Below are 14,401 nucleotides of genomic sequence, written 5' to 3' on the forward strand. Positions count from 1 at the left end.
AGATGCCATCAAAGCAATGGAAATTTTAGCTTGAGGATGTTCATTGTTAAATGTCAAATGTTCATTGTCAAAGGGCTTTGATCGAGGATGTTGAAATTCAATTTCAAGTCTTAAAATTCTGTTTCCCATCACAGAATTTTACTCCTTTTTAAAATGCTATTCATATTTTAGCAATGTACAGCAGTGTGTAATAGGGAAAACGAGGAATAGACATTATGTACTACTGAAGTAATCAGACAGTAAGAAAATTTATAAATTATGGACTTTGGTGTTCCTCCAGTAGAAATCAGGAGCCTTTAAAAGAAACGGGCCTTTTGACCCTCCAGCCTTACTCCGTAAATGGGGTGACAACATTTCCCTCCTCAGCACTTTCTAAAAGCAGCACTTTCATTTGACAAGAGCCCTCATTTTTAGCAATTCAGCTTTCATAGAACCGTAGAATGTCCTGAGTTGGAAGGGGCCCACGAGGATTGAGTCCAACTCTTGTCCCTGCACAGGACACCCCCACAGTTCACACCATGTGTCTGAGGATGTTGTCCAGTCTCTTCTTGAACACTGTCAGGCTTGGGGCCGTGACACGTCCCTGGGGAGCCTGTTCCAGTGTCCAGCACCCTCTGGGTGAAGAACCTTTTCCTAATGTCCAACCTAAACCTCCCCTGGCACATCTTCCTGCCGTTGCCTTATTCTCTGCAAGAGGTGTTAACACATAGCAATTCTCCAACATAATTGCAACCACTCGCTGAATTTAAAAAAAAAAAAAAAGAAAAGGTGCCATACACCAGCATTACCTGTGCCAGAGGACGGTGGTGTGACAGACCCTGGGCTGTCATCTTCTGGCTCCGACACTGTCACCGTTGGTACCACCTCGTGGCTCAGCTTCAGGCCGGTCTCTGGCTGAGTCGGGCTTGCCTCTTTGCTGGCAGCTTCCCCAGTGCTTTCGATCTCAGTGAGTGTGATCTTCACAGGGGCTGCAACCACAGAGGCACCGTGCTGATCTCCAGACCTTGTGTCTTCAAGCAGGTCTTGCTCTTTGGCTGCCTTCATGCTCTCCGAAGCTGTCTGCTGAGGTTCAGCAGTGTGGCTGGACTTGGTGGGTACACCCCGGTACTTATCAGTAAGGCCTGGGCTCTCATCTTCTAAGTCCAGGTCATGTTTTTCTTGGTATTTTATTTCTTCTGATCTGCTTATGTCCATGTATTTATAAGCTTCTACTTTCATGGGATCTGCTAAGGTTTTATCAACTTCAGTAGACTCTGCAGGAGTCATCTCTATTCCTGAATCTGAGCTAAACAAGCCCCGGGACTCAAACCCAGTCATATCTTGAACAGGATACCCCAGCGTGTTAAACCCTTCTGTGCTACCCGAACAGGGAATGGGGCTGTTTTCCTGCTGATAAATGCCTGTGAAATAGGTGGAGTCCCGTGGGGTGGTGTAGTGGACATCCGAGATCAGAGAGGTGTAGAAGGAGCTGTCACCCCCGTTGGCAGTGGAGCCATAGTCAAAGAGATGTGATGAGGCTGTGACACCTAAAGCGAAGACACAAAAATGATGCACAGTGATGAGACAAGTGCCTGCAGACACCAATTTTTGTGCAAAGCCATACTCACCCCACACTGAATTTAGATTCGGTTTGTGCACCAGGCTTGGCTTTGCTTGCAAGCTCTTTGGGACTGTCTCTTACTACACCCTTGAGCAACGTAGCGGCACATCTGTCAGACACAGCTTCCAGCTGCTGCTGTATCTTAAAATAGCTATAACAATCCTGATAGCTGCTAACAGTTCCCAGCCAATGTTGGCAATCCCACAACTCCCCTCACAATCTGACTCAGGGGCTCACCATCCAATATCCCTAAAAATAAAGTCTCATGTCCAATACAAAACCAATCCTGAGCAAAAAGATTTTTTTTTCTTAATACAGAGAAATAGGGAAGTTTCACACAAAGGAAACTTTTTATTAAGAAAAAAATTTCTACTGGACAGAAATTGAGATGGAATCTTGGTAGGTAGCTTTACATTTTCTATTTTAACAGTAGCCACTCTAAACTTATGAAACACCAGGGCAGAGACTAAACATCCCCAGTTAGTGGTTTCCACACACCCAGAAAGACTTATCCTGCAGGCATCGCATACAAAGCGTGCCAGCATGAAAGTGCTTAAACCTCTACCCACGCCCAATGCATCATTTTCATGCACCGCCTCTAATTCCCTCTGTCATGCTTTAAGTTCCTGGGGATGACCCTAATTAAATTACAAACAATGGCCTCTATTTGCAGCATTAATATAAAGCACAGCTCAACAACGTGCACAATGAGATCCCCCATGAGGGAGGTAGTAAGTGGGGAGACAAATTTTTATAAGAGCTGGAGGAACGGGGATGTGGAGGAACAAAACTGATGCCTGCAGGAGCTGGTACCTACAGGAGGGCGGTAGTCTGTTAACCACTTGTGCGCTGATGCACACAGCATGGCAGCGGCTGGCCGGCTTTCTCCAACCTCTGCTCATCACCCTGCAAGTGATGTGGAGCTCCTGACCTGCTCCACGTGTGCCATGTCCCAGGCTACCACGCACAATGCAAACTTCACAGTAATGTTAAAGGGACGTTGCTGCAGCTGCAAAGCCAGAAGCTGAGAAATGTCAGTGTGAAGGTTCCCAAGCTGCTTGCATTTGGCTATTTTCTTTCCCCTTGCACATACATAATGATATCATCTCTAAATACCATCACAACTATTTTTTTCCCCACAGCCCTCCATGCGTTAGTCACATGCAGCTCATTTAGTGAGCCCTGAAGCAATTTTTTTTCCTCCCTTAACACTGTTCAGCATGTAACCACAGGCTTCATTTTACTGCACAGCCTTGCTGGATTTGACAAGCACGACCCAAGCCTTGCATAAAGGCGGAAGGACCATTTCCTCATCTGTATTTTTGCACCGCTCTGTGCTATGATGACTTGCAAGCAAGTTGTCTACCCTGGATCACCTTTAGGATTGGAATTGTATGCTCCTCCTTTTAAAAGGGGAAACCTGGTAGCACAGGGAAAAAGCCACCTAAAAGCACCGTGCCTTGCTTTTCAGCCTGCCTACCCTACCTGCTCCTCTGTGTCCATCCTCACCAACTTTGGGTACTGCTGGTCCCCTGCCAGCCCTCGCTGCTCATCTGCTACTGCACACATGATGTTGACAGCAGCTCCATCCCCACACCCACGGCCAGGGATTCGCAGCAGCTGCCTTTGCCATACGAAAGCACAGAGCAAGGGGTGCTGTAGCCAGCCGGTGAAAAATTATCATCAGTCCCAGCCTTCAGTTTGCTTTTCTCACTACTATGAAGCACTGCGTTGAACTTTTTATAGAAATATTAATGATCAAGCCAAAATCTTGTTCAAGAGTGGTGAGGTTCCCTGTGGACACTTTTCCTACACATATGAATTTGGGAAGGATTTTTCCCTCCATGCATGTAACTTTACATTTACCTACTCTAAATTTCACCTTCTGTTTTCCTGCCAGCTTACTCGGGGCTGCAAGATCCTTTTGTAACTCGCTACAGGCAGCTCTTGTCCTTGACACTCCGAATGACTCAGTCTCATCAGAAAAGGTACGTGAGAACGAAGCCTAAGCAGAAAACCACAGTGAAACAAAAGCAGAAGAAATAAGGGCTAAGGTGGACTGTCCAGCACCCACATCAGGTCCTACCTGAGGTCATCCAGTGCCTTGCAAGGACAGCTCATACCTCCAAAAATTTCTAAATTATCAGTAAGCAAAAAAAGGACAGGTTCTTTTTCTTTCAAATATTTTTCTTGCTGAACTTGCCTTTTTGAAAATTACCCATAAACAGGCTTGGATTTTCACAAATGTGTCAGTTAGCTGGAATTATCTGATGCTTTGTTTAAGCCAACATATTTCAGGCTGTGAATTGCTGACTCCAGACTATTCGTGCCCGTTACTGCCAGTATCTGCTGTGGATAATTTACTATTTCTGCTGGGTGAGTGGCTGTCTAAATCATGGGGTTTCAGGGCTGCTCTTCCATTAGATGATTCCTCAGAGCCTACTGGGCCTGATCCAAAGTCCACTGAATTCACTGGAAACATCCCATTGATTCTGAGTGGCTTTGGACCAGCTCAAGTTTGCTGTGCAACACTTTCTGCTCCAGGTGCTCATGAAAAATGCACCATCACAACACCATCAGAAAGCAAAAATCAATTTTGACAAACATTCTATGATTGCTAGTAGAGAGGGAGCACAGGCATAGTCAAAGGAGATGGAAGTCGCCTTCAAACTGATATTCATGGATGCTGTTTGCAGCTTTCATTTCTGCTTTGTCCACAGAATACGTGAGCCAGCTGCACATGCATTTGCAGCACTTAGTAATGCTGATCAATAGAGCAGTGAAAGGGTTTCTAATGCATTTGTGTCAGGTGCTTCATCGCAGGAGTTATAGCAAGCCAGGAGAGCCACTGTGATAGAGAGCCTGGGAAAACATCATCCTATTCTTCATGTTGTTCAGCACCAGAAAGAAAAATAACCCTGGAATAGTCATTGAAAGAAACATCATTTTCGAATAGTACAAAACCAATGCTGTAGCAGATGTTAACACAAGAGCTGATTTTTAATGGACTCAATGTTGATTGTAAACTTTTTTTTCAATAAACAATGCAAATAACAATAAAACCAGAAAATGTGTTTCTTGCTGGGGCTGAGGGGGAAGAAAAAGAGTTAAAGGGTGTGTGAACATGTCCCTGCGCATGTGTGAGCTGAGAGAGGATTCACATTTGTAGGACACGGGGATCCCAACTCTCAAGGCAACTGCAGAAGCAAAAGCACTAAAGACAACTGAAATCACCTGATTACTAGGATTTAATGCAACTCTCCATTTCCACAGGGAATGATCTACAGCCATTGGTAAAACTGCCTCTTATTTGGGAAGTGTGGATCTATCAGCTACTAGGCTGGCTATTAAAAACAGAGAAACCTGTAATAGCTGAGCAGGTTTTTGCTGAAGAATGGTGTGTTCAGAGCCTGGTGATTAAGCAAAACCCTTACTGACTTTAAGTTTACTTGGTTCAATATCCGTGGGAAGGAGAAGCCTTGAATAGCACTGGTAACGGATGGCAGTATCAGGTCTGAATTTACCCTTGTTACAAAGGGTTGTTTTTTTCAATCTGGATGTCCCTCAAATGTGCCCAAAAACTTGCCTGCCAATTTAGGCAAAGCAAAGCTATTCAGTGCCTGAGAGCAGCAGTCACGCTTTCTTGTAATATGAGCCTTCGGGAAATAATTTTACTTCCTGCAACCTGCTAAGAAGTAATGGGTCTGATTCAATCATTCCAAGTGCAGCTGAGATGCTCAGCAAGTTACACGTGTTTTCATCAACTGTAAAGAGGAAAAAAAATAATTGAAAATGATTGTTTTGTTTCCTCAGAATAAGTAAGTGAATGCTCTAGAGAACCTCTCCTACAGCGTTGGATTTACAACTATTTAGCAATTGACACAGGAAATAATTTAGGAATCGTTGGTTTCATGCAGAGTAACTCTTAACTTAAGAAAGGCAGCTGAAGCCCAGTTTGGATCAAGGCAAGCTGAACTGCTGCACCGTACTGGAAGAAGAAACAAAAAGTTAGCTGAGAATAACAGACAAGAAAAAGAGTTAATTTACATAAAACTGATTTTTTTTTCCCCAACTAAAGTATACTCAGTCTTCTTCAAATGAATCACTTCAGAATATTGTGTTCAATTCTCAATAAAATAACCAGTTAACCTGCGTTTCTTAATCTTCACGTACAACTCTGGTGACCTTCAATGCACAGACTGACACAGAAGGACACGAAATTTCAGTTTTGCAGAGCAGCTGGCAGCCCTGCAAAGCAGAGTTCAGTATTTATCGTGTGTCAGTGATTCTGTCGGAATTATTAATTTTTCAGAAGAGGAGAGGGGGAACTAATCTTTAATTAGATGATGCTATTTTTACAGCCTGGAGCTGCACTGAGAAGAGGAAGGCTCTTTGGTTGCAACTGGAGGAATCAAGGTTTCAGGAAAAAGCAGAATAGTGTGACCAAGCTGCTTCCAGTAAATTCCTGTAAGTCTTTTAAATAGCTGGCTCTGACTTTTGCTTTGGATATTGAGCCTCAGGAGTTGTTACCAGCAATCCCAGATCTGCTAGGAGCAGGGTCTCCTGCACTTTCCTGTGTCCACACAGATTCCAATCTCCTGGTGACAGGGTCCACCTTGTACTGTTTGGACAGTCCCTGACCTTCAGTAATTTATGGACTAGAGATAATATGGAGCAAAGTCCTATAAACAAGGAGAGCACTTTTGCTTGACTGGCCCCAAATGATGCTAGAGGGTATCTCAGGCCACATGTCACTCCCATGTTCCAGTACCCTTTAGGTGTTTTCCTGAGATTTCAGATAACAAGGAGGCCAAAACAAGCGATGAGCATTTTCCATCACAGTGATTTTGCTTTGATTCAAGACCCGAAAAGGCACCACAGAGCTCAGAGATATGCAGCACCTTTCCTTCAGCACTCACTAAAGCCTAGTTCTTAAAAAAAAGACATCCTACATTGGCTTAAATCAGGGGTGTCATGCTCATTTTCACCAGGGGCCACATCAGCCTCACGGTTGCCTTCAAAGGGCTGGATGTAATTTTAGGACTGGATAAATGTAGTAGTTACATTTGAGTTACATTGGTCTTAAAGGCTCAAGGAGGTAGTTGAGCACTTTGCCAAGCTTTTCATTTTATAATTACCCTCTCCCCTAGAAAGGCTGATTTCAAAGCAAGGCTGGCTGACTAAATCCAAGGAGCCATCACAGCCTCCCATTGCACAGTGATGAGAGAGAGTCCCATTGCCCAGACCTTGCTGTCACTTAAACATCTGTATCTAGAGATCAAACCACAGCTTGTTTCCCAGCCCCACATCAGTAGATTACATTCCAGCTTGTCCTTCATTTTTCTCATTCATCCATGACAAACAGAAAGATGCATCTTCCTGCTTTCTTCCAAATACACAAGTTGCTATGAAACGGTCCTGCTGTCTTTTGTCTACAAAATTTATAGTATTGTCATCAGCCACCAGGAACAAGCCCATGCTTGACCTTGGCTTCTTTTTATTCCTAACTTATCCTTCAAAAAGGAGAAAAAAAGAGAAAGATGTTTTCCTATTCTTTCGACCCTGATACGTGATGTCTTCTTGTTTCTCTTTAGTTTCTCAACTCAGTAACTTTCCCTTTTAAAACTCATATTATATTGCCTTACTAGGTTCTCATCTGTACTCTTATACGACTTTGCACAGATGTTCAGTGTTTTATCACTTTTCCACATCTCATTCCAGTACCCACATGGACCAGCAGTCGGAGTCTAACTCCAAATTCAAACCACACTGTCTTCTTAGATACAGCACAAGCTATTTCTTGCTCTCGTTGTGATTTCAAAAGTCCAATTCAAACTCCAGGAAAGCTCCACAGATTTCCAAACATCCTTTACTGGTACCACCCCTGGGGTGGTGAAGGCAGCTTGCACGAGTGGCAGAGTCATCTCTCAGCCCCGTGCCAAATCACAGTGCTCCAAATTAGGCTGGGTACTCCCAGGGATATTTGTGTGTACCACTTGGGAACCACGCTCTCGATTTTGCAAGACCCTTCTTCATGAACTTTACAACACAAGACACTTCAACATCCAGGCAAACCTCAGAAGTCCTTGAGCACTTGCATGTCAACTCAAGTGAAGCTTGAAACCCAGACTTCTGAGACCCCTCATGCCAAGTGCTGTGGATAACACCACTAATCCAGCTCTCGGCCTCCCCTGGACCAGCCTTTCTCCTCGGTCAGCTGCCAGCCCTGAGCTGTCCCACCTCCAGCTGGTTAGAGGCAGAGAGCTGCAAGCTCCTTGCAAGAGAACTGCACCAGGCAAGCAGCCCTGGCAGCAGTGCCAGCTATTCCCCGCTGCCAGGAGATGGTGCTCTTCGGTTTAGCTCAGGATTTAACAACCCAAATTTACAGGTTAGCAACTTTTCCTCAAGAACTCTCCTGATCCTGACTGCAGGAAAGATATAACTCCACAAATCACAGCATTCACAAATATGAATGGCCATACTCCAAAAGTCATTTTGGGATTCATTTGCACAATAGAGGCTATAAGAAAACTGGATGTATCAGAAGGATGCAGGATCCTATTTTATTATTATTTCCCCCTTCTCTGCACGGGTTCTGAATGTGTTGGGGAAACTCAGATCACCAAGAATGCTGCTTCCCACTGTCTGAGAGCAGCTGCAGCTCCTGGGGACAGGAGTGAGTCAGTGCATCTGCTGTGCAAGTTATTCATCCTTTCCCCTGGGATCCTGCGGCAGCCAGAGAAAACGCTGCCATGCAGAGGGGCAGGTGCTGTCTCCTGCACAGGTAGGAGGCCAAAAGGACAGGGTGGGGAAAAAAAAAAAAAAAAAAAAAAAAAGGCTTAATTCTCTTTACACTCTGGTTACTCCATTGACTTCATCGGAGTGACTTCTGATTCATCTTGCCTGGGAAGGAAAGCAAGTCCTAAACTCAAATGAGTTAATGATACACTTTGGTGCATGTAAAACCCCTCCTCCAGGTGGATTTGCAGAAGATATGAGTTACTACAGCCTCCAGCCCCAGCACTTTAGCTGTCTAGTGTAAGCAGTGATTACAACTTCAAGCTCCAGAGCTCCCCCATTTCACTCCTCCACGTGCTAAATATATGTGTGGGTGGGGGTCAACTGGGATCCCAGCCCCCCAAAAACCTTGGCTGCTGAGGAGGAGCATCCTTTATCAACTGATCACCTCCTAAGTAAGCACAGAGGCTGGAGGGGGGGACAAATTGCTTCCAGGATGCAATCCCTGGAGACCCAAACACTTTTGGGAGGAGCTTTAGTTTGGAGGCTGCCTGGTGGAAACACTCCCCGCAGCAGCTGGTGTCAGGTCACCATAGTGTTACACACAAGCCTGGTCCTTCCGTGTGGCTTCCCAAGACTCTGCCTGGGGGTTTCTTCTGTTGCTCCATGTGACTTCTGGTTTCTTCCGAAAACTGGGCAGGTGCAGATCAGGTGCCGAGTGCTACAGCACTGTCTACGGGAGGGTTGCATAGGAGACGCTGATGAGCTTTTAATAAGATTAAGACAGATCCACTCTGCAGAGCACACTGTGCTGCTGACACCGTCATCCCAGCAGGTTATTAACAGCATCTATTTTTTTGTCATGGACTCTGCACCACAGCAGCTACTGTCGCCCTGCCAGTGCCACCCCTAAAAGATACCACGGTGCACCTTTTGGCTGCTGCTGAAAAGGCTCTGTGAGTGTCATGGTGCACCTCAGACCAAGCCAAGTCAAACAGAGGAGGAGAGCTTGGTTGGGTGATGCTGAATGCCCTCAGCTGTCATGGGCATCTACAGAGCTCAGGGCATCTGACGGGCGATGCTCAGCAAGTCTCCCAAAATTTTGCCAGTGTGCAAAGTGAAGCCATAGCAAATGATTCAGCACTTCCCACCCCTACATGCCCTCCAGGTTTTCTGCTACAATAAAGGGTCTCAGAGAGCTCAAATTTGACCTGGCAGTAAAACCCTGGTAAAAGGTCCGTGACAGCCCTCCTGAGTACTCTAGACAGCATAAAAATCAGGAGTACTGAGAAAAGAGCCCTGAGAGGAGTGCAAGAACACTTTAAAACAAGCATAAAGTTGCAAGTGCTCCTTCTAGAAGTGCAGCTGCAACAGATCTTCATTATTATCAGACAAGGATATAAATATAATTTAGTAAGTTTTAACAAAAATCTCGTTCAGGAAAAAAAAAAGCAGTCTTTCATAATTGTGACAGCAGAAATACAACTGGTCAGTCAGGTTCAGCGACACTAAGGTACTGCCTAAAACACTATCAAATGCATTTCGGTAAGGATAATTAAACCTCGCTTATGAGAATAATTCATTGTTATTTCACTGCAGTCACTTTTCCCCTGGAACGATCAAAACTCCACAGAGTCCCATGTAAAAAATACTCCAAGCACCAAGTGAATTAGCACCTAAATCATGCTTTTAAAATGACTTGAAAAGGGTCCAATTCCCTTTAGAGCACTAGACACCTAAGTATCTCACAAAATCTGGATGTGTTTGGCTAAGTCTCATTTGTCTTTAACTTCTAAAATACCTAAATCTCATTTCAAACACGATTTAGGAACTTCAGCTGTTCACTGTTTTTGCCCCCAGACTGCTACAAAGCAGTCGGTCACTCTCCAGACTCAGCTTGTCTTTCAATACTCCCTGCAGAAACACCCTCTCCCCCTGTCCACAGTGGTGGAAGTGCCACAGGCACCTCCTGCATATCCAGCCCCAACTTTTCCGAGTCCCAGTTACTTATAAATTCAGCTTCACACCATTTCTGTAAGGCAGTCCACAGCTGCATGGCTGCAGTTTCAGGCTCAGCCTGGAAAAGAGAGAAATGCCAGTGATAGCTGCTTTTGATGCTGTGATAAATCCGGGACAGAAATCATTGCCCTGCAACTCCAGGCTCTTCCACGCCCAGGGCGAGAGGGCTCAGCATCAGGGAGGTAAAAGCCAGTGATGAAGAAGGGCTTCTGCTGAAATACGAGTCTTTGAGTAAGAGTGTGATACACATCTGGAGGGACTGCTGAGTATGGTCTATGCCACTCATACCTGACTGCAACATCTCATGGAAATCCAGCTATTGAAAAATGAGAAAAAAATGAAGAAAGGGTTGTCTTGCACTTGACTCCCCATCCCCCAAAGTCAAAGCTACCCCAGGGGCATGAATCTTCCAGAAAGACAGAGCAACAACTGCGACAAAGTTCAGCTGAAATCACTGAGGGCTCTTGAGAGGAAAACTGATTTTGTGACAACGCATAAGACCCACAGGGATGTATCAGGCACAGTAATTCAGGGAGAAAGCCAGCTGTCAGGCACCAGGTGCTGGGGTATATCAGGAGCCACTTCACCAAAGGCACTAGAGTTACACCTGCATAAAACTGTCAGCGGGGAAGGAAGTACAAGGCCCTGGGAGACAACAAATAGAATCTGAAGACAAGACATTACCGGCCACAAATCAAGATAAAATCTAATGCCCAAGGGACAACAGGGGAATCTAGGTCAGAGAGGACACAGCGGCACAAGGTGGACGCAGGCAAAGAGACAGAGCTCAAAAATCACTGTCAAACTCTCTTTTCACCCAAGATTTTCCCATTGCAATGTGACCTGCACCAAGAAGACTGAAGTACCAGCATATGCTGGCTCCTGGTGACCACCTTCATTAGCAGTAATAGAAACACTAGGAGAAAAGACCCTGTATAGCATAGACTAGGATCCAGAATATATAACATCATGGAGGAGTGAGGAAATATGAGCAGCATCAGAAAATATTTTAAAAAAACAAAACCCAAAACCACACACTAAAACAATAGAAAAACCCAGAGGTTCTACTGAAGCAGCAGGCTCTGATCCAAGTGCTAATGTGGTTTATTTGCATGTTAAGTGATTTCCCTCTATTTCTAGAATGTAAGGGCACCAAGGGTACATCTGAAAGTCAATCAAAGTTTCCAAAAGTATGTTAAAAGTTAAACCTCTCAAAGTAGTGCAGAATGTGGGGCAGAGCCACTGCAGTCATCAATCAGCATCACCCTGCTGGCTCCAGCTTCTGCTTAAGCAGGATCAGGCCATATGTGCTATTATTAATACTATAAATGTCCTTGCCTTCAAGGTCTCTTTTTTATTTACCTGCCACTGCATCTCTTTGCCTGTAAAAGATGAGTTTACTCCAAGCAGAGACAGGAAAATCCTCCCCAGACATCTCAGTTCCCTGAAGGATGTTTCTAGGGACTTATCCTACCCTTCACTCTAGTGAAGAACCAACACAACTACAAACCCCTCCATCTCTTGACTGTGAATATGTGACATCAAAAGTATTCACCCGTGCAGGAGACCAGCCAGCAAGTTTGAAGTCTGTACTTCGAGCAGAGGCATAATGAAGATTTCAAGGAACAGATGTTAGTCAGACCATCTCCATCCCTGAAAACCGAGGAGAAGATCCTGGTCCTTCCTTACTCAGCAGCTCTCCATCTCTCTTCATTCGCAAAGCCTTGCAAGGGTGATGTGGGGCCTCTGTGGCGAGCTGGGGCCTGGTCAACAGACTGGCTTGTCTTCGGGCACCTTTCACAGACACCTTAGATGTCACCCATGGACTCCTCACTGCTGGAGATAACCCTCAGGGAAAGGAGCAGCCACTCTTCCTTCTATATATGCACACCATACAGGCAGCACTGCAGACTCACCCACTGTTTCCTGGGATAAGGAAACCAAGGACATGGGCATCTTTGGCTCTGGCCCTCTTCTGTCCTGCTGCAACCAGGCAGGCAGGGATGGGGGCGGTTGCTTTGCTCCAGGGCAGGCAGCTGCTGACCACTGCTTTTCTGGAAGAGCGGAGGAAAGCCAAGGCAAAGTCATGGCCATGCTGTTTGCAAAGGCACCCAGCTCCCCGCAGTCAGAATTGGTGGCTAAATCACAGCCTTCTACAGACTTAAAGACAGGAGAGGCTGCACTACTGAAAGCTTTTGAGGTTGTGACAGAGCAGCCTTGACTCGAACCAAACCATTTGCTGGACTTACGTGTTATTAAAGCAGGAGGGGGGCAGCAGCTTGACAGCAGCGCCAGGACCAACCTCTCTGACAGGCGCTTCTCTCTGCATTCAGCAGCACAGACTGGCATTTGGCTTCACAAGTGAAAAGCTGGGGATAATTACCCAGATTATGATGCCCCATGCAGCTTTCCCAGAGTCTCTGCCACACGTGAAGGGTCAGCTGCCAGGTAACCGTGGAAGCTGCAGTGGAAGGCAGGAGCAGAGAGCTCTCCCCTTGCTCTCCTCCTCTGCCCGACCTCCCATCCATGTGCCGCCGGTGCTGCTGAAGCCATTCTTGTGGAGCAGTTATTGCACACCACTGTCTCACCCACATCTGCTGAAAGATGTGTCTTAAAAACTGAAATGAAAACTTAGCTTTTCAATCACAGGGAGGTCTGTTTTCCTCCAAAGAATGTCCCTTCCCCCAGTGAAACATCCAAGACTCCAAACCTGAAAATCTCTTTGCTGCCAGCCTGAGCTTAGAAGAGGCAGAAAGCACTGAAGGAGTTTCCTGTTCAGCCCAGGGAAGTTTCAGATCCTAAATGACTGAAAGTTTTAAGAGTATTTACACAAGTAACTCTCAAATACTATCAGTGGAGGTGCTCCTGCTTGGGGAGACAGGCTAAATACCTCACCTCCACAGCAGCTCTCTGCTTCGGGCTCTAGCCTGAGCTGCTTTAGGAAGACAGGTACATGGCAGTCAGATTTGCAGCTGTGATCATGAACAAGGACCTTTCCATCCCAGCAGATACACCACGGACAGCGCTTCTTCTGAGGAGGAAGCAGCTTCTAGACCAAGCACTGGACAGGACATCTCTGCAGATATTGCTGATTCACCTACAGCTCTGTGCCAACACGATAAACAAGAATAAAGAGAAAAAGCAAATGTGGCAAGCAGTTTTTCTGCCCTGTTTTCCAAGAGATAGAAGGGGACATCCAGAAAGCTTCAAGGCAAGTGGAGCAATATGTCCTCTGGGAAAAGTTCATTTTGAGAGTCTACCACAGCAAGTGAGTCAGAGGGCATTTGGAAAAGCGTAACTACTAGCTAATTTAAGCATTAGGTTGTGCTTAAAAAAAAAACAAACCTCAAATCTAGTAGCCATCTTGTCTATAAGATTTGTATTAGGTAGCACAGGAAAAGTAGTGAGTGTGGGAAACCTCACTTTCTCTTGTACTTTTGGCATTCTGTCTTCTCTGGTAACCAAGTCATAATGTATGTACAGGAAATCAGTCTAATGGATAAAGTGATAATAAGGGAATTGAGACACTAAGATGTCCTGGAGCGAGTTCTTCACAGGCAGTATCAGTTACTGGCTAATCAGTCATTGCATTAAAAACCTCAGCCAGGGTAGTGTAAATGCATCAGCAGACTACACAGTGCTCAGGGATGTTGTATATTCCCCCTGGGCAGGAGCTGGGAGTGCAAGGCTGTATATGGTGCTGCAGAGTGAGCATGACCACGTACCCAGGCAGGACACAAAAGGAGGCAAGAAGCAGCCCATGAACAGACAGAAAAAGAAATAAGAGCTCATGGACTAACCCTGCAATGTAAAACAAAGAAGGTCCCATTCAGGGATGGGCACGAAGAAGAGACTCCCAGTGTTTGTCTCTTCCTTGTCCTCTAACCAGGGGCCAGGTATCTGGGGGTTTGTTTTCTTCACTTAATAAAAGCACAGAACGATGCAGAGAAATGATAGAATATGCTGGTGGCATAAGTACTGGAGGACAGGACACATGGGACCAGTCTGGAGGAGGGAATAAGAGAGATAAATTTATATTGTACA

General features: G+C 45.5%; 1 protein-coding gene across 1 annotated transcript in view; it reads right to left on the reverse strand.

Moving 5' to 3' along the window:
• The window catches only part of RTN1 (reticulon 1), a 120,240-nt gene that overhangs the window by 53,050 nt on the left and 52,789 nt on the right, over nt 1–14,401 (reverse strand). The window contains exon 2 of the mRNA XM_065636462.1: nt 789–1,526. Coding sequence (XP_065492534.1) covers nt 789–1,526 — 738 coding nt within the window. The remainder of the gene's footprint in view (nt 1–788; nt 1,527–14,401) is intronic.

Source organism: Caloenas nicobarica, chromosome 5 (genome assembly GCF_036013445.1).
Source record: "Caloenas nicobarica isolate bCalNic1 chromosome 5, bCalNic1.hap1, whole genome shotgun sequence".
In the NCBI taxonomy this organism is placed as follows: domain Eukaryota; kingdom Metazoa; phylum Chordata; class Aves; order Columbiformes; family Columbidae; genus Caloenas; species Caloenas nicobarica.